The sequence below is a fragment of the Scatophagus argus genome, chromosome 9, assembly GCF_020382885.2.
Source record: "Scatophagus argus isolate fScaArg1 chromosome 9, fScaArg1.pri, whole genome shotgun sequence".
Lineage (NCBI taxonomy): Eukaryota > Metazoa > Chordata > Actinopteri > Scatophagidae > Scatophagus > Scatophagus argus.
In genome coordinates this window covers 11612428-11640074 of record NC_058501.1, presented here as the reverse complement: position 1 = coordinate 11640074, position 27647 = coordinate 11612428, and the positions used below count along the sequence as shown (strand labels likewise).

The following is a 27647-nucleotide window of genomic DNA, read 5'->3' as shown; positions in this document are numbered from 1 at the left end:
TCCTCTGGATTACAACACATTGTACTGTGATATGCATTCTCTGGCTTTGTGTGCTCTGCAGGTTTTTGTGTGCATGTGCGTGCTGTGATCAGATACACATCTGCGGGCTTTACTGCGTTGGCAGTAGCAGAAAGCAAGTCCATCCAAGGCAGAGGAACTGCTTTGTGTTTGTGGACATATGTGTCTGTTGCCTTTAGGACACAAAGAACCTGGACGTACAATCAAAATTCAAATGTTTTTAGTTATACCAGCTGTGTGTGTGTGTGTGTGTTGAAGAAAAGGTACAAAGGAATGGAGAGGGGACATTAAAGGAGAGAGGAAAGGAGAGATGAGCGTGGCTACTTCTGAGTACACATGCCAGTTGAATGTTTATTCTCTCTCTGTGCTTTTATGTTCCAGGGTTCTGCTGGTGCCAAAGGCGATAAGGGAGAAAGAGTAAGTCACTCCACTCACACTATTTGACCGCTGTTTAGAGCAAATCAGGTTTTACGGCACCATTTTGCAGTGGAAATACTGTTATTTTGCAGCAATAAAACTCAGATGATTGTTCACCAATACCTCCCACTGCTGTTTTCTTTTTTTTTTTTTTTTTGTTTGTTTCGTTTCGTTTGTTTTTTTTTTTGGTAAAACAGAATTAGTCTTCAGTACCACAGACATAGTTCATCTTTTGCACAGACATTCACTTTATTTTTCTCTGTCGTTCCCTCAGCATCGTCTCAAGCAAACCAAATCAAATCAGTGTTCATGGTTCAAATTTGCAGCAGTGCAGGGTCTGTCTGTATTTTTGCTGACTCGGTAGCCAGGCCATCACTGCCGAGGGCTTGAGAGACAAGCGACTTCCCTTGAATCGAACTTGTAATTCCTGTTTCTGCCCCATTTTGTCAGCTGATGGGAACATTTGTACCTCGCTGCAGTTAATTTCCACTGGAACACTCGACATGAAAGTCTCCAACAAAAACATGACAGGATTTTCTCCTTTGTGAATGTGCGTTTTGTGGGTAGGTCCAGTTGTGAATAAAGCTGGTTATAATCTGATTAGTGCACCTACCCCTCATCTCACAGTCCCAAAGTGATTTAGATGGTAATAACTGAACAGGTGAAAAGATTTACTACAAAGCTTTTTTCTCCAATATATTTTTGCTATATGACAGTAATAGATGTCGCATCGTATGGTTTTTGAATGTTAATGTCCATGTGTTGTATATTAGACGCATGACTCCATTATACCACATCAATAAGGGAAGAGTACCAATTAAAAAACTTGATTTTCATTATTTTCAAGGGATATCCCAGCAATTTTGTCTCAGTAAATTGTATTAATTTGTATCAAAGCAGTTGTACTGGATCCTACACTTCCCATAACGTAACTCTGTAGTGCCGTTCATGCGATCATCTTCCTGTCTCCTGAATGCCCACCTCTTTCAAACCACAAAACTCCAGTTTATAAAGCTAGCTCTTTGCTAAAATCTCTTGTTGCAAGTTGCAAGCCTCATCAGAAATAACCCTGATGACATTGCTTTGACATTAACTGTGCAGTACGCCTTGTGATGTAACGCCAATGTGACGCCAAGTTTGTGTGTAAAATGTGTAGTTGAAGTTCCCCAGGTTTAAAAACCAGCAGTTACAGCTTACTTATTTTAAAAAGTGTCAACTCAATTCCAACTCTAAATTCTGGTCACTAGGAACTACATTAAATATGGAGTGAGACTCTTCATTCATCAAGTTAAATAAAAATATGACTACACTAGAAGTACAGTCTTCTGTCTCACATATAATAGAGTCATTCTGATCCCTTCATAGATCTACTCATTATAAACCAGTATGGATGCCCACAAAGCCATTTTGGTGTCCCTTCAGTGTACATATAGGAAAGGATCTTGGCACAGCCCCACTGCTAACTGTAGCTATTAACTGTGGCAAAAACAAAAGGTTGGTTTTAAAATGTAAATGTGTAAAATACTAGGTCAGTGCCACTATAGTCAAAGTCAACAATAGTTGCGTTTTAATTTCATTTTAATTGTGTAATTTAAATAAGCTGTACTTAGCTCTCTTTAGGGGGCTATCTGTTAGGGACAATATAAATACCAAGGGGTTTCAGTGTGTGGAATGAGGTGGAGTACACTCATTATAACACCCACAAAACACCCGTCCACCAATTAATCAACCATTGGTCCGGGTGTGTGTGTGTCCCTGTGGTTGCTCAGATAGAAAAGTGGTTTATCAGTCTGCTGTGTGTTTGCGTAATGTCAGGTCATTAGAGCTCTGTGTTTGTTCCTCAGGGTGATGTGCAATCCCAAGCTGCTGTGCGTGCCATCGCACGACAAGTGTGTGAACAGCTCATCCAGAGTGAGTAATCAGTCATATTTACACACCAGCATGTTATTAAGTGATATTTCTTTGCTCATTCTAAATAATCCCAAATCATTCTCCTCCTCTAACCTCTTGCAGGTCACTTGTCTCGCTATAACTCCATACTGAACCAGATCCCCGTCCAGTCGGCAGTGTCAGTCCGAACAGTGCCTGGACCGCCTGGAGAGCCGGGTAGGAGAGGCCCCCCAGGACCTGCGGGTGAGCAAGGCCCAGCCGGCAGACCGGGCTTCCCTGGTACCAACGGCCAGAGCGGACAACCAGGAGAGAGAGGTGAGAGAGGGGCTTGTTTAGAGTTAAAGACAGTGTTATTCACAGGATACTCAAAACATTTCAGGAGAGAGAGACAGAGGAAGAATTCTATACACTCTATGCTTATATGAACAGTGTGTTTATTAGATTTCCTGGCTGCAGTGAGCAGGAAATAGTCCAAACTGGAAAATACGACAAATGAAATGTGGGGAAATAAATGTAGACAAATATTGTGTAAGGTCCCTCACTGGACTCAAACCAAGGGCATTGTGGCCTATGGTCGGTGTCTTAAACCCGTAAGACGCCAGGTCGACCCAGCCTTTGGGTTTTCTGTCATGGCTTACAAATAACAAAGAGGTCACTGGTGGGGAAGTAGAAATTTCATCCTATTTAGCTAAGGGGGAAGTGTGCCAATTTTACCCCATAAAGTCTGTTAACAGGCCTTCAGCACCACTACTGCATATATAAATATTAAAGAGTTAATAGTTAAATTACTTCAGTGTCAAAACAAAAATAATATATGTATTATTTTTTTAACTGTGCATTTATTAGTATACCTAGATGTCATTGTAAGCACATTAAAAGTAAAATAAAATAATATCAAGTTTAAGAAAACTGCACAATAGGATAATGCCCTTAATAAAAAGTAGGGCAACCTCAGTGTACCTGATGTCTTCATTTCATTTCCCTTCTCAGCTTTTCCTGTTGTGTCTTCTGAATGAGTGCCAGAGCCAGTCATCTGGTTAAAGATGGCTATTGTGATGTGACTGTATAAACCTCTGCTCTTGTAGTAAATGTTTATGTATCCAGCTGGTGAGAGCAGTGCGTTTGTATGATAATCAAAGGCTTTACTGTATGTAAAGTGATGTGTTTTTCTTGTCAACGATGGCCAGCGGCTTTTACTGTGAGAGGAATAGAAAAACGAGACCAGAAAGTCTCCAGTTGGAGTTTCAACCCGCCTGCTCGTTTGCCGCCTCTCGTCTGTTCTGGCCTTCTCTCTTACTCACAGTGAGGGTCAAAAGCTCCTGCGAGGCTCAGTCCAGGCCAGAAGACAGTAACTCCAGTATCCATGAGGTCATTCTATTGCCACGAGCCCTTAGAGGAGAAACAGCTTTTATGAGACTCCGTCTTCATCACTAAAACACGCAACCCTGCACTAGTGAACCGCATACTGAATGAGCCCTGCACACACAGAGGCTTAAGGAAAGTTGAGAGCTGTCAGAAAATGTCCAGCATGGTTACCTCCTCCTCCGTGATTTAGACCTTTGATTCTCCCCAGTAACGTTTATGATCTGCAGCCACTGGTATAACCCCACCTCCACACACACACTTTTTTATTGTTTTATAGGCTGAACTGAAACCAGATATTATAAAAGATGTATGGCTTGCTTAAGAATATTAGACATGTTATTATTAAGTCATATGGTCCATGTACGGATGATACGGGAATGAGGAAGAAGCTGTGCTCATGCTCAACAGATGAAACCATTTATATTCCACATACAATATTGTCCTGGGCACAGAACGCCAACGGTTCTGCAGGCACACATTATACAGAACATCACACGACGAGGCCGCCAGTGTAGAGAATAAATTTTTATTTGAGGTAACGTAAAATGTTTTCTCCGCGGCCTCATTGTGCTGTACTTCCTCTTTCCTGATGCAATTGATTAAGACAGTCGTAAAAGCAGCAGGACAGAAAATCTGCAGATCACCGGTTTTATGTGGTTCTCTAATATTAGAGCGTGCGAAAAATATTCCATTAGGTCATTCAAACAGCTGCACCACTGGACAGCAGCGCAGGGCCGAGTCTGTCATACATTTCATAAGGTTGATCGTCCAGGCATAATTTATCAAGCACATTTTCTCCAAAAATTTGCAATGTTGGAATACTGATGTTGGAATAGAAAGTGGATGAATTGTTGCAGATAATACACTGTTGCAATAAACATACTGCATTCAAACTAATAATTATGTGCAAAAGTATTAACAGTGAAATTTACTTCAAGTATCAAAAGTACAAGTACATTCTGGGAAATATGGTCCCTGTCTGCGGTATAGTTATACGATTAGATTGCTAATATGGATTCAACATTGTCTAAGCAGCATTTTGCTGGTGTAAAAGTTTCAGGTTTATTCAAGGCCAGGGTGCAGGCGCATTTCAAAGATAAATCTGAGGTTTCCAGAGGTGATTAATGTGGGATGTAAAGGAGAAAAAACAAAATCCCACTTTACAAATCTGTATTCATTTTTCAGGCTTTTCTCTGATCTTAACCTAATGGATAAATTGACCTGTTTGGGCCTCAATATTTAAATGAAACCATGTGAGACATTTAGACAGGAAATCTTTCTCTGACAGTGATGCTAATAACTCACGGACATCTGAAGATCGGGAACCATTGGTGTAATCTTTAAAAATGCCTTGTATTTAATCAGCTTATTTATGCTGTGGCATATGTGTAGCAAAGGAAATAGTACAATAATTCCTTGGGAAATGTAGGAAGAATGCTGTAATTGAGCAAATGTTGTTGTTATTTTCCACTACTGCGATAGACAATATTTCAAACCCTAAAGGAGGTGTGTGCACAGAAAAGGACAAAAGAAGAATGTGATTTTAAAGTGTGAGACCTCAGTGTGGAACTCTTTGATCTGTGTGTTTCCAGGTCTGCCAGGAGAGAAGGGAGATCGAGGGAATCCAGGGGTTGGGAGTCAGGGACCTCGGGGACCACCCGGACCTCCAGGTAACATGCAGATGAACACATGCACAGTCCTGAAGGTGAGACCGACTGGCTCACCTTCAAATGTTATATGATGCTCATATAACATTTGATGTGGTAGCTGCTTCAAAACATGATAATTTAGCATTATTCTGTTACTGAACAGTTGGTTTTCCAACCATGACCAAGTTGGAAGTAGTTATGCAGAATCTTTTCCATTGTTTCCTCTAAACAAAGACAAAAAATCTTTTAAATATTACCACAGTAGAATAGCACTGATACTTAATGTGTGCTGGATCTGCTTGGCTCCCTTTTACATCGCCATCTGAGGAAAGCAAGAAGACGTTTTGGAGCATGAATATAATTCTTTGCATTGATTTCCCTGCATGCTGTGCGGAGTTTGAGGTTTGTGTTATGAAAATGTGTCAGTGCTGGGATTTTCTGTTCGCTGTTGCGCGATCAATACTCACAGAACAAACTGACAAAACTCCCCGGAAAGTTTTCTCTGATCAGAAAAAAAAGCAATCAGAGAACTTGCAAACGGGAATGTGTTGTGAGAGAAAGGTATAGTTGAGCACTCTCTGTCTTCATCCGCTGTGCTTTTCTTGAATATTTGTGGGATGATTATTTCAGCACTTGGCACATGACACTCCCCTCAAAATATTGATTTCATATTTCTGCTGCTGCTGAAGCGAGACTTGATGGAGCAGTTTCTCTTATGTAAACAGAAAACAGAAGCCTCTGGCTTAATTTCAGCTAAGAACTGTGTTATTCCTGCTCCTGCCCTCAGGACATTCACTATCATCTTCCTCGTCCAGAAATGACAATCGTGCTGTTTCTGCCATGTTGTCAGAGCAGCAGAGAGGGATTTAGAGATCAAAGGAGTGATAGTACAGTGACAGATGTACCCTCGACGGCATGTTTTCAGTTTATTTTCCTGCCTTCCTCTTATCCCCTCTCACCAGGCGTCACACTGCCAGAGTCCTTTTAGTTTAATGGTGACTGACTTTGTGTACTTGCCGGCCTTAAACGCAGACTCTTCCTCCATCCTCAGGTCTGCCTGGTGAGGGACGGACAGGCAGCCAGGGCCCCCCTGGTCGGCCCGGTAACCCGGGAACACCAGGCAGGTCGGGAAATCCAGGTTCCCCGGGACCAGCTGGCCCACCAGGATACTGTGACCAGAACTCCTGTCTGGGGTACAACGTCGGAGGTAATCATCATTCAGCTGCTTTTTAAACAGTGGTAACACTTTAACTCGTCCTCCTTTTCAGCATTTAAAAGCAGTAAACAATCATTTAATGAATGGTTTGTCTTTGTAAGCAGATATAAAGACACTTTAAGTGTTTATTAATGTATAATATTTGTCAACAGTTTATAATGTCTCCTATGAAGACTTCTTAAGACAGTATTTTAGTATATCACCATTCATCGTCTGTTTATACACTGACATCTGCTTATGGCTGACCACAGAAAGTGTTTCAGTTGTTGACAAACACATTAATTAACATATCTGCTTACAAATGCATTATAGTGTTTTATGAATGATTTATTAAATGTTCACATACTGCTCATGAATCCAATTAGCAAAAAGTAAAAGTTGCTGTATTGAGTGTAGCCAAACACACACACACATTCTGACATCAGATGACTGCCAAGAGAAGCCTTCAGCCTGCTGGAGACCAGTGGTTCAAACAACTGGGAGGGAACAGAGGCTTTAGGGTGGGCTTTCATTACCAAGAAGAAAAATGTGCAGTGAAAGAAAAGCAGAACCATACAAGCAGGCCATCATTATTTATTCAGCTGCATGATCATAGAATTTTTGATGTAGAAGAAAATAAAATCAGGTGATTCGTCAAACAACCACATATTCAAAATATGAAGAAACTGTCGTCCTCTTTGCAGGAGAGCCCCGTGTTAAAAAAAGTTAAAAAGTTTAGCTGACATTTTTCATTCCCACACTTGAAATGAATGAAGACTGTTCTTGATAATCTTGTCGTTATTTAGAGTTTTTTCAGCCTCTAAAAGAGGGCATGGCAAAATAGTTAAGGAAACCACTGCTGTAGACAAATGAGCACAGAAGCACACATGTACACAGAGGGTCAGGTTTTGGCAATTGAAACAAAAATAACATTTTGACTGGAATATTTTCCCAAACGTAGTCAAAACACAAAATATCCAGACTTTCCAAAACCATTCTCAGCTGTTTATTTAGACCTTATTTGTCCTGATTTGTTTGAAACTTTATTCTATCATTGTACACTGTTAAACAGCTTGTTCAGAACAGCCGTCAGCACTACTACTAAAGAATTAATTCAGACATTTGTTTTATTTTTAATATTTGCTAATTTATTGACACAAACAGTCCAACCCTGCCCAGTCTCCCCACCTTATAAACCAGTTTTATATGTATAAAACACCAAAATATTGCTTTCCGAGTGACAGCCAGCTCTGTGACAGTTATTGTTCTCATAAAGCTCTCAGAGAACTGGAGAGTAATCTGGCTTTTATGGTTGTTCCACTGTGAAGTTTATACATTCGCGTCCACACTGAAGGATTAAGAAGTTAACTTTGTCACTGAACAAAGCTGTTTGTCTGTATTGAGATCTAATAAAATATGCTGTCACACACACAGAGACATTCAGACACACCAGAATGATGAAGACCTTACAGGACTTAATGTGTCCATTGTCTCAGATAGAACGTCACACATCTAAAAACTTCAAACGACTCGTCTCCGTGAAATATCATCTGCTAAAAGGAGCTGATGGATGAGACATTACATCATCCATCAATCCAGTTTAATTTCATACCAAAAAATTCCAGTCAGAATGTTTTTTTTATTTTATGACTTAAATGAGTCTTGCCTGTTATCCTCAACCACAAAGGGATTAAATGCTGACCACTTTAAAGGAAAATTAGATGATAAAATAAAGTGTGTGGAGTGGGGTTATTGTAGCCTGGGCCCAGACGGTCGAATCCACCCACTCCACAGGGTGGAACAAGTTGACAGTTCAGTTACTGTATGCAGTTTAAACCTGCTGTGTTGCTAACAGTGAAGTTAGCCTTATCGAAGCTCAGTTAGCTCGAGTCAAGTCAGTCCAACCTTCATCAGCCAAGAATTAACAATTTTCTTCACATTTTTAAAATGTGTAAATTACTGCATGTAGTTATCCCTCTTTAGCATGAGAGGGCACTACTTTCCAAAGAGAACTGACAGTTGAGCTAAGCTAGGCTAAACTGATCATGAAGTGCATCTTGGAACTGTATGTCATGATATAAATATCTTGCATCCTGCTCTTCAAAGCAACAGTTTTTTGGGCAGAGCTAGACCTTTCAGTCATTATGCTAACCTGAGTTAATCACCTCCTGGCTGTAGCTTCATGTTAAACAATCAGGCACCAAAGTGTTATAGATCTTCTCATCTATTTCTCGGAAAGAAACCAAATGATTTCCTAAAATGTCGAGCCATATTTTTTAAAGCGTTTCATGCAGCCATAAGTACAAATAAAAGGCCTCTGTCTCATTTTGGTTTGGAGGGAAAATAGTAAGAGCCCCCTAAGTGTCATTAGCTGTTTAATATCTTCATACCATAGGTGTTATTTCTTAAAATTTAATTCACCAAAATTCATACTTTATTCAAACTGAAATAAGTATTTGCTATGTGGTACACTGTTATCAAGTGGCTGATCTCGCAATGTTTGGTTCAGTATAACCCAGGATGCATGTTTTTCTTGGTATAATCTTGTTGATTTCTGTGTTAGATATCTTTATTTGTGCTTTCTCATGTACAGAAAGAGAAATAGAGATCTGACACATTTTCCCTCTTTCCAAACATTTCACATGAATGTCTCAATATTTATTTGAAGTTAATTTATTCTACAAATTACTCAGGGTTTGTGTCATCCTCTCAAAGAGAGAAGCAGATTCCAGGACTAATTCTTTTACCTCCAAACCGCAACCCACAACAGCTGGTGACGTTCTCTCAGTGCCGTTTGAGAGGTTTAACTCTTTGGTGTCAATGGGTTTTCTCCCTGATATGAGGTAACATCTTCTCTCTTCCTGTGTTCCCCTCCCTCTCTCTCTCTTCCTGTTTGTGACTAAAGTTCAACAGGACTATGGGAATGATTACTGAGGAGCATTCTCCGACCATCCTCCTGTCCTCCTTCTCCTACTCCTCCTGTGCTCACTCTCCCTCCATCCCTCCCTGTGTGCCCTGTACATAAGACTAGAAACTGAGGAAATTGATAAATTATCCCTTCAAGACCTCCATATTTCTTGGGACGGATAATTACTCCTGGTGTTTAACCTCTAATCCCTGCAGCAGCGGTTTTTAAATTTAGTTTCCTCAGAGCCCTTCTTTTCTGAGACTGCTTTTGCAACCAACACATTTTCTTCAGGATTTTCTATAAAATTATGTTGATGTTTTGAAAGATCTAACAGCCTGAAGATCTCAATTCACCATCATCATTCACCACCAAGTTTAACAGCAATGTGCCTCTATAATAGAACAGGTCATTTAAGGCACGTTTGTGCCCTCACTGCGGTCTGGTGTACAGTTTCAGAAATACACCAGATTTTCTGTCTGTACCCACATGATGCTCTGTGCTTCTTTAGTGTGATCAGAGATTTGATTAATTTGTGCTATCAGCTGACTTTCTCGATAGACCTGAATGGTTAATCTGATCATGTCATCATTTGACATTCTCTGAGACAAAAAGAGATTTGCTTACCTTCCCATGAGACCAAGCCAAACCCTGACACTGCTGTTGAGGATCACCACCACTGATCCCAGTGCCATCTGCCAACAAATGCTCATGTGCGCAAAGCTTTGCTGCAGGAGCCTCCTCTTCCAGCTCAAGTTCCTTCAAAGTTAATTTCATCTTTCAAAGTCTGATGGATCAGATAAATAGGGATGAATTGCATTTGGCTGTATTCGTTACTGAACAATCCCTCAATCTGTACATCTCATATACCGTAAACTGGGCATGAATCTAAGCTTCATAACTCTAATGTGATGCAGATGTGATTATTTTATTTCTGCAAAAAATGATCCAAAACAGACTAGTCAATTGCATTAACCCATTTCCTCATTAACCCGGTCTTTCAGACACTATCATAGGTCCCAGAGCTGCTTGTGCAACTTTTTGTTTTTAACCCTTTAACAGTGTATTGCTTCCTTGTTGCTTTTGACTGGTGGTGGCATTTCACATGGTTGTAGTCTCAAAGTCCGCCTTAACTTCCCGCCATGCTCATGCACAGTGGTGGTTTTATTTTAGCTGCATTGGTCCGAAAACATTCACTCAAACTGACCCTAGTTATTCCCTTCACCTCAGTCCAACCCCTCCCTCACGGAGGCTACCAGCCCTACAACCAGCCCTACAACCGGCCTTACAATCCTGCTGCAGTGGCGTACAACAACGACCAAGAAAGCGAAGATGAGGAGGAGGAGGGAGAGGAAGAGCAGGACCCCTATTACCGTGGTTACCCCCCTCAGTACTACCCCCAATATCCCTCCCAGTTGGCCCACGGCCAACATGGTTACCGCTCAAGCCCCACCAACTCTGAGGACACGGAGCTGAGGTCACCGGGCGTCGCCAGGAGGTTTCCGCGTGATGTTGTCTTGAAAGAGAGTGAGGAGGGAGGACTTTAGAAGATAGATGGACTCACCTAAAGTGCTTGAGCCCTGCACGTCACAACACAACACACACACACACATAAACAAATCAGACACTGACAAGCACGCACACACATTGTCCCCCCCAATCTGAAACTGTGGTGAGACCCCCACCCCCTCTCCGCCCCGCCTGTGTATCCAGTGGTTTCCTCCACCCGGTGAAACAATGTAAATAGCTCTGTGGACTCTTGTACGTTATCTCTGTAAGAGGGGGGGTCCAAGAAGTGCCTGATCTATGTTAGCATCGTCCAGTGGTAATGTAAAGGTAAGAGCCGTTTCTCACCATCTCACAGTTGATTTCAGGACTGAAACCCTTCTTTTTGGCGTGAAGCTGCATGTGTCCTTTGAGCCAACCGTTGAGCGTGTAACCGGACATGTGCATCTTGTTTTGGCTGTGTGTAACTAGCTAGTTTATTTTACAATCCAAACCGAGGATGATGAGCCGGCAATATTTGTACAGGCTGCTTTTTATAATGACGAATCAAGATTGCCCCACCTTTACTTCAGTGTGTAAAGGAACATGAAATGTTTTTGAAGTGATTTTCTCCGTATTGTGTTGAGTTGCTTCTGTTAATTCCCCTAAATTGACTATAGAAGCAGATTGGATCAAATTTATGTTAATTTTATCTTAACACTGTGGAACACAATAACGTATTGATTTTTAAAACTGTTTTTTGTTCAGAGAAGGTCTGGCTGCCATTAGATTACTTGCAATATTTCTTTCTGTTGCTACAAAATGGACCAGGACTGTTTTGGGTTGTTGGTTTCATTTATTGTTCTTATGCAAAGTCGGGCCTGCTCACTGTGGAAGCCTTTATTCACTGGTTGACCTCTGACCTCTTGCCATAGTGAAACCTGGATCCAGTTATTATTCCAAACAGCCAGGGACCTCTCAATAAAACCAGTAAGGACTGGACCCCTCCTGCACTGCAGTCTGATCCCCCCCCTGCCCACCCGCCCTCCCCAGACCACACACTAAAACTACAAGTTAAGAAAGTTGAGTGAGCAGGCCCTGGTTTATTTGAAGTTTAAACTTGAACAGTCTTAATAAGGACTGTGTCTCACTACCACACCCTTAAGTACAGTATGAACTTATTTATTTTATAATTTGTTCGCTTTTATAACCAATAAACCTGTAATGAGACTATAAAATTGTGTCTTTAGTTATTTGTTGAACTTCAGTGATACAAAAGGATCAACCAGATTTTACAACATTTATATAAAGAAACACTGGATAAGAACAGGTTTATTAAATTGTTTATTAGCCTATTTTACAACTGAATGGAACTGATTTACACTTTAACTCCAGAAATTTCTAACACACTGACTAGACAAAATGCTCCAGATTTTCTGACCAAAGTTAATATTTTCTACTGAAACAACATCATAGTATCACATTAACTGGTTTTGCTGTGAAGACAGGATAACTTGTAACAAACGCACATCATTTAATGGGCTGATCAGCTGACAGAATCTGATTTCCTCTGATTAGAGATGAGTCACATGGTAAAATCTCAAGCTGTTGCTGGATAATTCAGGTCTGCTGTCAATGTTAATACCACTGACAGACATATTTTTAATATATGGTATTATGTTGATGATGTTGGCATCCAGATTATGACTTCAGTCAAACAAAATCTGAAGTTGTTTATTGCATTGTTTCATCTGAACAGGGAAAATTGGTTTTGTTTTAAAACAGATAACATCTTGAAACAGATCCTATTAAAAGGCCTCTGAGTTTTATAATACTTGGTCAGGTAATATAATCAAGGAATCTGTTGCTAGTTTCTGTGTTTTCAGGTTTGGTCATGTCGGGCAGCCTTGATTTTATTTCATCTTGTAGTCTTCAGGTCTGTGGAGAAAAAACAAGACAACACATTAGTATGGGGAGGCATAAAAGTCTGGAAAAAGAATCGATTTATAAGGAAAAACATGGAGAGAAAGACGACAGATGAGAAACCAGAAAGATCTTATCGTTTTTCTTTTCAAAATGAGACCAGACACAGCATCCTCTTTTAGTGTTTTTCTCCTCTTTCATTTTGAGCAGAGATTGCAGCAGACAGATATTATCAGGGCATGCTGTATTGGTTTTGATACAAAGTACAAAAATGTTATCAACTGTAATAGCTCTGCTATCAACTACAGCACTATGTTTATGTTGTTGATTTTCTGTCTGTGCTGTGTTTGTGTGTGTGTGTGTGTGTGTGTATGTGTGTGTGTGGAGGGAGGAGGGGGCCACATATCCAATAATAATCTTTTGCCTCTGTTCCAAGGTTTTCTGAGAGAATATTAACAATGTGTTTAATAAAGGGCAATGATTGAATCGCCCTCAATGACCTCAACACACACACACACACACAAACACACACACATATATATTTGATCAGTAAATGAATAAGACAAGAGCGTGAGTGAATACTAACTAGGCTCAGGCCCATCGCTTAAATAAACCAGGATTAGCTTGACCTTGACGACCACACAGCGACAGGCTTGAGCACACGCACTGATTGGCTGAGGAGATTGGACCAGTAAACAATAAGAAGTGGCTCATTTATCACCACACTCACTGACAGCAAAAGCCGAACATAAAACAGACATGTTGTACAAACACACACACACACACAGGAGAGGACAGAGGACAGTAACTGCATGAAAACAGTCTTAGGACTGGAGCCTTCTGTGAAGATTCACTGTTTTCAGTGTATTCAAACCAAATGTGGGTTATGTTTTGTTCAAATGTGCTTGAAGTACCAGATGGTGTGGGGGGTCATTGAAATATTTTCAGGACTGTAGTAGAGCACTTTTTGTAGGTTTAAAGTGTTAGTCCATCCAAATTACAACAAAACATTATCTCAATTGCCTCTCATGGAAACAAGTCATGCAGATTTGGTTTTAGTTGGCCAGGTTTTGCAGGTCTCAGATTTCTGCTGCAACCCCACTATAATGGAGGTGAATGGGATTTTTCTGTGGTGCTTCACAGCACTGAAATAATACATTTAGAAAAACTCAACTGCAGCTTTTTCAAGGGTAACCGGGCCATGATTTCTAGAAAGATATGCTACTGTGCACCATTTTACAATCAGAACTAAGGTGATGATGACTGTTTCGCAGTAGTCTTGTCTGTATAAAACTGCAATACTGATTGCACTAACAACACTGTTCCTGTATATTAAAGTGTGAGGAGGCTAAAAGTTGAACCACAAGCTAAACTTTTTTTTTTCTATTCACCACTTTTCTTTTAATGAGCCCACCAACTGTCACGATAAAGGTGACCAGCGGGCTTGGGTGTTGATGGCCTGGAATAACACCTAGATATGGATGGACTGATGGACTGATGGATGCTGAACATAGTGCTGAGCAGGTGGAAGAGAAGATGCTCTCAGTTAACCTATCAGAATGATGTTTGCTACAGGTGAGGCCAGAGGGATACAAAAGGACGACACTATCACGACAGCAAACGGTGGGTCACAATGTCAGTCTAATCTCCCAACGGGAAAATACTTTGGTCAAAAAGCCATGAATATGATTATGCTGAATAACAGATGCTCTCTCTCTCGTCCACAGACCACTAGGAAACCTTGTATGTCCCAAACAGTCAGGAAGTGATTGAAAACAGCTGACTTTCCACACGTTTGGTGACATTACACCATTTCTATTCAAAGGTTACACCAAGGCCAGGAAAAAATGAAATCTTTGAGATACAAAGCTTCTTTTAAACAATACAACTGCTGACACATCTAGCGAGTGAGCTGTTGTACTGCACTTCTCTTCAGTGTTATGCTGTTTGATAAAAGCATGATGAACGATGGCCTTAATTTCTAAAGCCTTTCAGGGAAGGCTTTAGAAATTTTCCTTGTAACCATCAGAGCAAAATGCAGCAAACGCCAAAAAAAACTTTAATACACAGTCAATAAAAATGTCAGCTTGGTGAAATAAAGGTCATACATTCATGTGCTAGAGCTGCTGCTGATAGTTCCCACAACAGTATGCACACAGGAGCAGTATCACCTGAGTTTTTAACCTTAGAGAGTCTGTTTCAAATGGCTGCTTGTCCTACAGTCCATCCTTGTTCACTGCACAGGATGCCACACACTGATGGATCTTTGTTGGCCGACAGTCATTCACACCATGGCCACATGTGTTTGTAGTTACCATGAAAAATGTTTGTTCCTGCACCAGTGAAACTGGCCAAAAAAGGGGAGGGGTGGCAAGCTTGTGAAATGGATCCATCAATGCATATGTCGCTTAGTGAGACCATGAAAAAAATGCAGGACAACACTGTTTACTGCTCACATACTGTGTTGCACTTGTTACTGGCCACCTACTGTTCAGTATTTTGTTGGTGCCTTCATCACCTGTATTTCTTGTGAATGTAAAATACAGATCTTGAACAGCTTTCTGAAGTCTTTTTAGACTATTTGAAATAATTCTTCTTGCATATACTGTATATATACTGTATATATACTGTATATCCGCAACATTTCAAACAATTGACTGATGTCACCTAGTGTCATCTTTAGTATCAATGTGAGATGATACTCTAATCAACACTGCCCCCTTCTGGCTGCTCCACATGCTTACTTGCTTATGGGGACAAAACGCAAGTCCCCACAATGTAAATCATTAAATATTAGGGTGAAGACTTACTTTAAGGTTAGGTTGAGGTTAGGGTTTGGTAAATGTAAAGGTTAGGATTAGGCAAGTAATGTTTATTGTTATGGTCAGGTGGTAAACATTTTAAATATTGTTGTCATCCCTGACACTGTTTATATGTTTTTACTCTGGTTTTTATATTTATATAGTGTTGTTTTATATTTATAGCAGTTGCACAATATTATCATCTGTAGCAGGCCAAAAATGATTATTAAATAGTTAATTTGATAAATAGTCCACTTAAATTCTACAATCACATGTATGCTAAGAACACTGTTCTTGAGCTCTCATGGCTTTCCAGTCATGGTGATTTAATTCAGCTTCACATGCATGTCAATGCTCAGAGAGTTTTTATCAGTGGACTGAATTAAAACACTGAAGCCGTTTTTCATTTTTTACAGAGACCCTTATATGGATGTATAACACTCCAGAAGAGTCAACAAATTTCTGTGCACTGAATGTCTTTGTGTGTATTACAGTAGACGCCACATTCATCTCCTCCTGTCTTCGTTTTTATATTATGCAATGACACCCACATGTATCCTGTGAGTAAAACAGTGGCTGCATTTATGCCGACATTGGTGTGTGTTTATGTGTTTCTACATACGGTGTCCACAGCCTGGGGAAGGCGTCTATCTCCTCCTGCGTGTACTCGCTGAGTTTCCTGGGGATTTCTCTGGGCTGAGGCAGCTCCTCCGTCAGGTTTGCTCGGATGTCACCTGGCAGCTCCTAGTGGAGGGGGTGGACAAAGGAGACACTGAAATTGAAAAACGTAGACAGCACAAGGAATTTGAAGAGAAAAGAAGGAAATGAGAGGGGAATGAGAACTGAAAGGAGGTGAGTTGAAAAAGGTGAGAATAACGCAGATACAATTTGAGGCTCAGATGTTCTACTCAAAGTTTTCACTCTCCAGCTCTGACAGTTACGCTCATCAATATTCATTGTAGGTGGGTGTAGGGTAGTGTACACATTCATTAAGGAGCAGGCGTATAATTCAGGCTGAAATGGAAGATGTGTAACTGGCCTTCCTCACTGTTCAATTCTGACACCAAACACCTTTATGTCACAAGCCAAAATTCAAAAATTAAGTTTTCTTTCATTGCCATTCATGACATTAATGATGGTGTTTTCTGGCATGGATTAAAATTACATCCAGTTAATACTGGGGCAGGCCACTAAGGTCAATTAACAGCACGTCGCATACTTCTTTTATCTCTGTTCCTTTCGGAAGATGTGCTGTGTGACGCCGACGGTTCTCTTCAATTTACACCACTTCGCATCACTTTAAAACTGTTGCAAGTGAATTCTATCAAGTGCAAAAAAGGTAACGACAAAATTCAAATTGAATCAGTCAGTAAAAGGAGACAGGTTGATACCCACGGAATGTTAAAATGCGATTAAAGCAGTAATTATTTATTATTTTTGGCCACTTGGAACAAGTTGCAGTGTTGAACACAAAACACAACATTAATGTTGAAGCAACATTGGCATAGTCACGTTAGTGGCTGCCTGATATTTTGAAGGTCAGAATTAAATCTCTTTCAGCTGTTTTCGGTCACCAGCTAGTTGCTGACAGTGTCTGTCTGCTGTCTGACACTGAGCAGGTAGCATACAGTCGGGCTTTAGAGCTTTTTCACTGAAAATGACCCTCATGAGAGCAGACAGAGTGAACCAGAACAGTAATGTTGCAGGACACAAAACCAAAGAGCTGAAAGATGCTAAATTGCTCCACAGAGCTGAGAACTGTGAGCAACCCTGTTCACATACACACAATCATTTGACCACTTGTTAATATATAAATACTAACTAACACAGATTAAAGTTATAGAAGATGGAGAAAGAGTAAATGTGCTGCTGACGCAACCTGACTAAAAGGGACTAATACTTGTAATGGTGACCTACATATATTAATTTTAAAGTAATTAATTGAGATGAGTTGTTAAGGTGACCTGGATGAAGGATGATTAAAATTGGCTCATTCATTTGTGTCAGTATCAGCAACATGTTATTAATGCATCCCTTATCATAATGTGTGACCTCTGTCTGACTTCAATAAGCCTGGGCGATTAACGTGGGAGGCCGTCTGTCTGAGGACTCATCAGCTCGGACTTACGTCATCAGAAAAGATGTGTAATCGCTGCATCATGGTGCGTCGCTGCAGATTCCTCGGCAGCATGCCGTAAACCGCTAACTTCACAATCTGATGAGAACAAACACATTAAAGAGGATGACACTTCGTTTCTTAGACAAAAAGACTGTATCTATAGCAATAGTATATGCTTTTTTTCTATATTTTTCAACAGTATGTTTCTCAGTTTGAGGTCCTTTAATAAATTTGAACTTGGAGAGAGTTACTGGGCTGAGACGATGGACAGAAGCATTGGGGAGAGATTTTGGACAGACGCAGTGCTGACAAATCATTTGTCTGTCCATTTCTATTTCTCTCTCTTTACTCGCCAACCCACCAAACCTCATTTTAACCAGCCACCATCAGGATACAGATTGGAAAACCGTATAGGCTGTCCCCCTACATCACACAAGCAATTTGACTGTATAAATATTTTTTTAAACCTCCATGAGCCACACACAGAAAAACTTGTACAAACATCAGCTGTGTAGTGCTCATCTTAAATGGTCCAGAACAGCCTTACAATTACCATGCAACACTGAATCCCTCCTGATCCGTCAAGGCCAGTATTCAGATGAGACACCTATCTGTATCAGTTTGAGAAATGTTAAAATAAAGCAATAACCTGATGTAACAACAGTCAAATAGATCTCAGCCTGTGCACATGAAAAGAAAGAAAGAAAAAGAAAGAAAAAAAAACAAAAACAAAAACAGTATCTTGAGCACAGCAACACTCTAAAATCCTTCAGTTTAAAGGAAAAAGCTGACCCTGTCTGTGGCACTCAATCCCAAATTTATTTATTACTACTTGGAGTGTTAATTTAAACAAAATCACAAATATATATAGTTTCATATTTAAAAAAAAAGCCAAATAACTTCCTAAAGCAACATTACTCCAACAAGAGTAAATTTGTGCATTTGTTAGGGACTATTTGCACTTTGAGGTGAAGATTAATACACATTCGGTGCTCTGGTGAGTATTTACCAGCAGGATGGTGTATGTGGGATACACTAAAGATATAAACTGCAGTGAGCTGTTCAGTGGTGCGGGAGGACTGTGCCTGGATAGCACCTGGTTTCCAGCTCCCAGCTTGTGAGCAACAACTCTTCCAGAGAGGCTTTGTCCATCCACCAGAAGTTTGAAGAGTAGCTCTCCTCCCCAGCTGGTGCAGTCTCCTAGCAGCATGATGAGACACCAAGCAACATGTATGTGCATGTGTCTTTTTTTTTTGGCCTCTGAGATTTTGTGCAAATCCCTTGAACAACAATATTGACCGGCCAGTCTGATTCACAAGCTTAAGTTATGGACCACTGCACAGCAACCCCTGTGGTCTGCACCGGCACAGCCTAAAGACACTACAAACACTGCAAAGGAATGGGAGGACTAGCAAATTCACCACAATGCTTGATTTGGTCTGAATGTGCCCAAAGCAACATCAGGCTTTGACAACACAAGAAATACTTCTTATTTGTGTCAGTTCACTCAAAGTCACTCAAAGTCCATGTCAAAGCCTCCATATTTTGTAACACAGAGGTCAAAGGCCAGTAGGTTATGAAGGTCATCTGAAGTTCTGAATGTTATCACTGTGGTTGCACCACAGTGAAGAGTCTGTAACACTGAAATGAAATGAATATGTAACACAACAAAAAGCCCAGGAATTATCCTAGAACTGACATTCTCATACTGTGCTTCAGGATGCGCCAAACACCACCATCACCAACACAAATCCACTGCTGGTTAATCCCTTTTCTCTGCACTTCTTATTAATATGCACAGGCAGCACATATGAAAGAAGGGATAAATGTCAAACCACCTACTCCGTGGCAGACATAAAATTGAGACTAATCTCCTAGAATGTGGATTAAATTATACATACAGTATACTGAAAATCATGGTGAAGGATATGTGGCAGTGGAATATTTGGGATTTTAGAATGCTCTCTAAATAATAATAAAAATGAATAGTGACTGATGATATTTACAGCTTTGGGGTCTTTGTGGTGCAGCTGGGCTGCTGTGACCTGTTTGAATCCACCTGGATACCTTTGGAAAAAAAAGGAAGGAAAGTCAGTCCTTTGCAGCATTTTGTTCTTCTACCAAATGAAGATATGCATACCAAACTTGACAAAGAGCAAAATCTTCTATTAAATGCAACTGGTGAATACATTAAAGAGTATTCTGTTTATTAATCTGCACTCTATCGATCTGCATTTTTTTGTTCTCTGTTAACTAAGGAAATACATTAGACACATGTAGGAAAGGGAAATGCATCTAATTAGACCTCGCAGATCTCACAGTGTGAGATTAAAGTGCCTTATTACAAGCACACTGTAGAAAAATACCATCCAACCCCTAAAGAGGAAAATATTATTTATGCCAATTAGTTTATTGTCACAAAGCTGTGAATTCAAAAGAAAAATGCAACACAACTCTGCACATTTTGTGAGAAGACAAAACAAGTGGGTCAGTTCCTCTAATTGATTACAAACGGGACAAGAGACGTGTCGCAACAGGGAAAGTGAAGTATCATCAGTATGCACTTACCCCGTGTGTGATGAGTACACTTTCTGCTCCCACTTGTTTCCAGAGAAAGCTATGTGTTTGGTGTTTATTACTACTACATGGTCACCACAGTCACCTGTGAAGATGTTCGACATGTTTGTTTTCAGATTTATTATTACATTAAAAATGACTATTTTAACACAGAGACAGATGTTTACAGACACAGCTGGTTTGCCAATAATAATAATACAAAAAACAATAGCTAGTTTGCCAAACTAACAAAGACTATTATGTATTAGTAAGAAACAAACAAAGATGTATTTATAAGATTTATCCTCTATTGCCATCAAGTGGCTGCTGAATGCCACAGCAACCTCACACTAAGGGTGAATTGGGGTTTCATAATAGATAAAAGTCAAACACTAATTTACACGGAGAGTAAGGGTTATGATATGTTAAATTCAGAAAGTAATTTGTGACTTTATATGGGTACAATATGCTCTGTGACAGACTGGACTCACTCATTGCATGGTAGATAGGCTTGTGTTTCCCCTGTAATCTAATAGCACACATGGTCGCAATCTTCCCAGGAGGCTGCATCCTGGCATCGATTAGGAACCACGAACGAGCGAAGGTCGCCCATTGCTGAAAGAGGAAAGGAAGAAAGACTGGGTTGAACAAATTTGCTGGCATGGGACCATCACAGGTTTAAGGGTAGCCCGAGTTCTCTGCAATTTACACTAAGTTTAAAGGGAGGGATAAATGTCATAGGAATTGAACTCAATCACATACAGTGTAATAGATGTAACAGTAGATATAACGGTGAGTGTGTGTGCATGTACTACAAGCCCCAACATGCCGATTGTTTTCATTTATCAACTTAAAAACTATGATGTGCATGTGTAACAGATTATAAAATGCATATCACTTGATTTCTGTGTCATTTATTCTCATCAAAGTTAAAATGACAAAGTCTTAAAATTGGAAGCAGCTACTGACAAGAGTTCATCAATATCCACATTTCAGCCATATGACCTGCGCACACAAACCCACGATTTGAAAATGTAGTGATGGACCCGGTTCTTCTGCTGTGAACATGCAGCCATCGTATACCCAAAACAAAGCTTCAAGCGAACACATATTGGCATGGAAATGTTCAGACGTTATATTAAAGTCTGGAGGAACTGATAAGGAATAAAAAAATGTGTACTTAAACGGTTATAATGCGTTAACTCTTATTACTCACTGACCAGTTACAGTTACATTCATAACCACATCACTTACAGCGTAGCTTGTTAGCAAAGCACGTTAGCTAACGGCCTACTTGTGAGTGGCGACGAGCCTTACATTAACCTAAACAAATAAAAATTTTTAGGTAGAAATAATACTGTAAGGTATAGTGTGTGCGGTTACCTGGGCTGATCGGGAGAAACTTGACATTTCTTTAACACCAACGTTACTAGCACATACTCAAAACATTTGACCCTCAACGTGAGTGACGGTTCGTTTGGTAATTTTACTCAGTTGGAACAAGACGTGACAGTTCACCGTTCCTATGTTACAGGTTTATCTATATTTAGGTCATGTAGCAATATGTACAATATGTTATTTCATGGCTGTGCTCATGTTAAACAGTGATACGTCGCAGTAACAATCTGTATTTAAAATAATAATCGTTGCCTTTTATCTAGTACTTATTTCATTTATCTAACAGTTTCTACTCGATCCTATTTTGACGTTGCACCTAAACGTAGTTCCCCTCGTTCCCGCACTTCCTTCCCAAGACTGAAAGAGAGCGCGGAAATTTGACAGTCACCGAGTGACAATAGTTTTGATTTGTTTTTATACAGTAGAAAAGGGAGTAGTTTGTGACTGTTGGTTTCGGAGTCTGAAACGGTTTATTTATCCAAACATTATTCATCTAGCCAGCTGTCAGACCAAAAATGAGAACTTTAGAGGAAGTTCAGGCCACTCTGCAGATCGCCAAGCTGAAAGAGGGGGACCTGCAGAAAACAATTCACTGTCTGTCATTTGGGGAAAACGTCTCTTCTGCAGACTACTGCTTGATGGAGCTGGACGACACGCTGTGCAAACACATAGAAGCTGGACAAAGGTAAGCTCTTACCTTGCCTATTGGCTCTGTGGTGAAACAAAACAAAAAGGTAACATCGCTGATGTTTTTGTATTGTGTGTTATTCTGTTCTGGTCATAAAATCTGACTATTTCACTATTGATTACAGGTTCCAGGTTCTTTTTTTCTTTTTTGAAATGTTAAGAATATGCCCTTCACAAGTTCTTCACGGTTTTCAGTATGATTCTTTTATCTTAAAAAAAAGTCCAAAACCATCAATTGTTAAAGGCTTATTTAAGTTATAGCAATGTAAAACAAGGAAAGACCACAATCTCCACCATTTCCCTTTTCTTCTTTTTAAGGTGGGTAAAAATAATTCAAATGCATGAACAGGATAAATGCAGACATATGTAAATGTAATTCATAAATGAGAGCTGACAGTTTCTTTCCCTTCTCTCTTTCTTTCCAGTCTAGTGATTCGAGGGGATAAGGATGAGCGAGCAGTCCTCTGTAGTGGTGACAAGACGTATGATCTAAAAATAGCCGACACATCCAACCTGCTGCTGTTTGTGCCAGAATGCCGAACACCAGACCAGCTAACTAACAGCCAGGACTGCGCTCATGTGGTGCATGCTCAGGTATGGAAATGACACACACACATAAACAGCCACAGTCTGCTGGGTTCATATGCATCTAGCAGTTAATTGGATTTAAGATCCACATGCACTAACAATGTCCTGCTTCTGTTGTAGATCTGGGGATTTTGCAACAGCTACTGGGAACTGAGGAAGCAACGCCCTAAACTGAAGAAGCTGAAGAAGCTTTTAATGGAGAATCCTTATGAAGGACCCGCTTTAGGAGGGCAGGAGGAGAATATGGAGAACAGGGTAAAATAAAAACATATTTTATTGCGTAATAATTAATTATAATATCCTGTAGCCCTGTGTATATAGGTACACGACATGCATGTCAAGTCTTTAACCTTTCAAAGCACACGTTGATTATGATGTCTGTCACCATGTAGATTATTCACCAGGCAGAGGAGTGATAGCGGTTTCCTTGGTAAAAGTGATCTCACCGCCGTCCATTTTTACCTTAAATGCTGTATGCCTAGTGTCAAGAAAAAAAACACATACAAAAGCCATCTGGTTATTACATATGACTTCTGTGGTGAAGTTTCAGTGCAGTTGTAACTGATTATTTTATACATCGGTGAGGTGTGGGGCTCCTGTGTCAACATCTGTACCTGGTTTGTCCCCACTCTATCTGAAGTAAATGGCTTTTAAATCACAAGTCCAAGTTTAGCTGACTAGACTTTTTAGACTGACTTTCACTCTTAAGTGTTGCTCTCTTTTGAATGTTAATGGTATCTGTCCATAAGCGGTTTCCTGTGCTCCTCTGTTACCAGTACACAATGCAGGATCTGTTGGAGAGGATCCAGGCTAGTGAAGAAGAGACAAAGACCCACTTGGAGACAGTCCATGCCTGTCTGATAGATGGTAAACAGTGACACAATTTGAATATTAACTACATGAACATTAGTAGTTAAAGTTGGGTATGTAAATAGGTTAAGAACCAGGGTCAGTGCAGTGCTCCTGTGAGGTATAGTGCAGGGAAGATGCTTATGTAAATGCAGTCTCAATCGCTATACTTTTTCTTTGTTGTTGTCTTTAAGGCTACTGGCGCATGCTGGACTTTGACTATGAGATGAAGCTGCTCGGCCACGTGACTCAGCTTGTGGACTCTGAGTCGTGGTCCTTCAACAAGGTTCCCCTTCAGACTTGTCTGGAAGAGTTAGCTCCACTGGAACCCAAGTAAGTTAAGTCGTCTCTGATCCTCACACTCATGCAACTGGAAACACTAAATATTTTTAGTTGCAAGTTAGTTGATGCTTAGGAGATGACAAACTAACCAAAGAAAAGAGGTTATACTGACTCTCTGAGCTTCTTTTGACCAACCACTCTTCTCTCTTTCACAGAGAGATGATCGAGCACTGTTTGAACTGCTATGGGAAACGCTATACTGAAAACGGTAAAGACGAACAATCTATGAACACTCAAACCTTGAACTGGTAGTAGAATCCTACAAAATCTGCACGATGACACAGTACTGACATGTCTGTGTCTTCCTTCCTCTATTTAGACCAAGTTTTTTATGCACTAAATGAGGACAAAGTGTGTCGGGGAACGGCACTGCTGCTCCTGCAGAACGCTGTCAAGTTCAATCTAAAAGAGTTTCAGGAAGTGTGGCAGCAGAGCATCCCAGAGGGCATGAGCACAAGACTGGACCAGCTAAGGGTTAGTCTGGGTTTTCTTTCTTCTCCGTGTTGCATTTATTGGACAAGTCGTGCATTTTGGACACAGGTTTTCCCCTTAATTTTTTTAGATATAGAAGAGATGGAAATTTTCTGACTTGAAGAATAAAATAAAATAAAATAATTCCCACAGCCAGAATAATTGAGACAACCTCTCCAAAGTGCAGCTTCCTCAAAAATGCTGCCTCTACTATCTGGTTATAAAATGGTTCAGCTGGTCTCTGTTTTCTTTGTAAAGGTCAGATGGCATTAAAAAGGCTTGGAACCCCAAGATCACTGTGATAATCTCATCTCAGTCTTCATCTTTTATGATGCAGTTTCATGTATCTGAGTTTTCAAGAAGCTCTCTATCCTATAATATCTGGGAAATATTTTTCCTTGCATATACTCCAAGTGCATAAATCCGACAGAGACGTCTGCCAGGAGACTACTAACTACCTACTGACTTCTCTTGAGAAACTGACCACAGTGCTGACCGTGTTGTAAATCTTCCAGAGCGTCGCCCTGGTGGACCGCACCTCCCATCCAGAGACCATTTGCCTTTTGCGGGTGGAGGATCTCCCAGAGGACACGCTGGAGCGATTCAACCACCTCTTCACGCTCAGAGAGAAATGGACAGAAGATGACATCACGCCTTACATACAGTAAGTGTCATTAAAGTTAATTTAGAAACGTATCATAAAATCAAGTTATGTTATTTTGTCTTGTGCAGAAATTAAAAAGTGATTTTTTAGATTAGGACTTAGACTTCGACTTAGACTTAGACTTTCTTTATTTGTCATTTGGATTTTCATCGCAAACAAAATTTTGGTACAATGGCTCAAGCACAGCAGGAATTACTGACAATATTCTTTAAAAGAAAAAAAGTAAAAAATATAATATATACACAATAAATATGCAGTAAAACGTACTTGAAAAAGGAGATATTTAGTATAAAAAGTCAGTCAGCATATATACATATGTAATTTTATAATTTTTTTCTTATAATTTTCTTTCATATTATAATGTGTAATACGTCCTCCCTCTTCTCATTCAGGGACCTGTGTGGAGAGAAACAGACCACTGGAGCCCTCCTGACTAAATATGCTCGATCTTCAATGCAAAATGGCATTAAGGTCTTCAACTCCAGAAGGCCTGTGGCTACATGAACACATTCATTGTTACTTATGGAATTTAATCTGGTTATGTGTATTTCCAGAGTGACTTTTGCAATTGTCAAAATTATTTCACTCATTACTAAAAATGCCTTCTTAGAATTAAAGTTCAAAACTTAAAGTTTTTGTCACTTAAACAAAATGCGATCATTGTTCTCAGCTTTTATTTTGTCTTTGAAAAGTGCTTCATGTTGACAATAAAACAGATTTCATATTATCATGTTAGTGGTTTTCTGAGTCTCCTTTTGTCCTTAATTGAACCAAGTTGGAAAACTTCGCACCTTCTTCATTTTCAGGAACATCCTCGGTGCTGTGCTGCAGGTTATCCACAAGGTGGCGGCCTGTACGACCAAATTCGGTATAAAATCGGTGTCCTTCTTTAAAGTAAACCGTTTTTTTGTAGTGCAAAGAGAGATCGCAAAAGAACATTCACAGAATCACACAAATGAATGACTTACAGTATTGTTTTGATGTTTCAGCCACTGGCAGAACTGAAATAATTAGTCAATCAACAGAAAAGTAATAGATATATATTAAGTTAATCATTTATTGGTGTTTGTTCAGTGATAACTTACTATCTCTGAGTTTTGGACTGTTTCTAGGATAAAACGAGACGTGCAAATGTCACCAAGGGCTCTGTAAACTAGCAACGGTCATTTCTATATTTGACCACATTTTTTGTAGACTTAACAGTTAAATTATTCACATATTTAACTTGTGATGCGCATGTGTCTAATGTTGACACATGCGCATCATGTCAGCAGCGCATATGTGTGACTCACTAAGCGTTAAACATCCACAGACTGTGTGTTTCTTCACTAACACAACTGTCTGTGTGTGAATCAGTGTTACTGGCACATAAGGAAGAGTTTAAAAGAAACTGGCTAGATTTTTTCCCAGCTCTGTTTCAACAAAGACACACACCTACACACACATCTGCGTTTTCAACGTGACTTTATCTACATTGGCTGTCTGACTAACCCTGACATCACCCATTGGGAGTGCTGACTTATCAGTTCACGGGGTAAAGAGATCCGAGCTGAGTGTGTGTGTGTGTGTGTGTGTGTATCTGCTATGTTGGTCTACATGGCACCCACAAAATGATGAATTTTTTCCTTCCTCAACTCTTCTCTATGATCTTTTTTAAGTCTTCATGCATCATGCCACCGCCTGGTTCTCCATTCCTCCTTCCTCTCTTCTCCTTTCTGTGAACTAAATTTTGTCCTCACTGTCTTTCATCTTCCTCTTTCTTCTGTCAGAGAAATGACGTGACAAGCAAACTTTAAAACATTACGGCAGAAGAGCAAATGGGAATAACGCTGTGAAGCAATGAGTAAAACTTTAATGATTATAATACAAGACTGCAATGATTTTTAATGTAAAATCTTACATTTGGCACAAAGACGTGACATAAAATGAGATTAAGATGATGTTTTGGATACTGACAGAAATACTGGGAATTTTGTCACAGTTTCTCAACACACTTGATTATTAAGCAGCTTATTGCTGTTGCTTGTTAGGCTGGTTTGACTAAGATTAGACAAGATAAGATAGGCTTTTTATTAGTCTTTATTAGACTAAAGGCTAACATAGTAAGAAGCTTTCTGTCTCTCTCACAGATGAGTAATTCACAGTGTGGAGGTGATTCCTTGCACTTGATAAGACTTGATAAGTCTCTACTCCCACAGACCTAAAACAAAATCCTGTTTTTGCAGCACAAGACATGAGCGCGTTTAGACAAGTCAAATGCCTGAGAAAGAAAACTCTCATCTTCTTGGTCCAGTCTCAGCCAGTCAGTCAGCATATAAAAATCAG

The 27647-nt window shown here is 40.0% G+C and overlaps 3 protein-coding genes across 7 annotated transcripts in view; 2 read left to right on the top strand and 1 right to left on the bottom strand.

Annotated features, from left to right (window-relative positions):
* Positions 1-9576, top strand: part of LOC124064424 (collagen alpha-1(XIV) chain-like) — a 123699-nt gene extending 114123 nt beyond the window's left edge. For all 5 annotated transcript variants that reach the window (XM_046398874.1, XM_046398870.1, XM_046398873.1 and 2 more), the window contains 6 exons: positions 400-435; positions 2280-2346; positions 2449-2640; positions 5283-5360; positions 6391-6546; positions 9440-9576. In XM_046398874.1, coding sequence (XP_046254830.1) covers positions 400-435; positions 2280-2346; positions 2449-2640; positions 5283-5360; positions 6391-6546; positions 9440-9468 — 558 coding nt within the window. In that variant the 3' untranslated portion in view covers positions 9469-9576. The remainder of the gene's footprint in view (positions 1-399; positions 436-2279; positions 2347-2448; positions 2641-5282; positions 5361-6390; positions 6547-9439) is intronic.
* Positions 9577-12251: 2675 nt separating this feature from the next.
* On the bottom strand, positions 12252-21861 carry mrpl13 (mitochondrial ribosomal protein L13). Its single transcript, XM_046398885.1, has 7 exons — positions 21707-21861; positions 20815-20938; positions 20336-20429; positions 19774-19834; positions 17777-17863; positions 16271-16392; positions 12252-12862 (listed from the first exon to the last, which is right to left on the bottom strand). The coding sequence occupies exons 1-7, from the start codon at positions 21731-21733 to the stop codon at positions 12838-12840; spliced, it is 540 nt and encodes a 179-aa protein (XP_046254841.1). The 5' UTR covers positions 21734-21861; the 3' UTR covers positions 12252-12837.
* A 181-nt stretch (positions 21862-22042) lies between these two features.
* On the top strand, positions 22043-26052 carry dscc1 (DNA replication and sister chromatid cohesion 1). The gene is made up of 9 exons (XM_046398881.1): positions 22043-22406; positions 22834-23002; positions 23117-23251; positions 23773-23863; positions 24040-24178; positions 24343-24395; positions 24507-24661; positions 25174-25322; positions 25715-26052. The coding sequence occupies exons 1-9, from the start codon at positions 22237-22239 to the stop codon at positions 25824-25826; spliced, it is 1173 nt and encodes a 390-aa protein (XP_046254837.1). The 5' UTR covers positions 22043-22236; the 3' UTR covers positions 25827-26052.
* Positions 26053-27647: the final 1595 nt, after the last annotated feature.

Bases quoted from the DNA above. Each gene is read 5' to 3' on its own strand.
- mrpl13 (XM_046398885.1), bottom strand. From the start codon at position 21,733: ATGTCAAGTTTCTCCCGATCAGCCCAG. The intron at 20,939-21,706 runs GTAACCGCACAC...TTCCTCTTTCAG, and splicing joins GTTTCTCCCGATCAGCCCAG to CAATGGGCGACCTTCGCTCG. The intron at 20,430-20,814 runs GTGAGTCCAGTC...ACATCTTCACAG, and splicing joins GCCTATCTACCATGCAATGA to GTGACTGTGGTGACCATGTA.
- dscc1 (XM_046398881.1), top strand. From the start codon at position 22,237: ATGAGAACTTTAGAGGAAGTTCAGGCCACTCTGCAGATCGCCAAGCTG. The intron at 23,252-23,772 runs GTAAAATAAAAA...CTCTGTTACCAG, and splicing joins AGGAGAATATGGAGAACAGG to TACACAATGCAGGATCTGTT. The intron at 25,323-25,714 runs GTAAGTGTCATT...CTTCTCATTCAG, and splicing joins GACATCACGCCTTACATACA to GGACCTGTGTGGAGAGAAAC.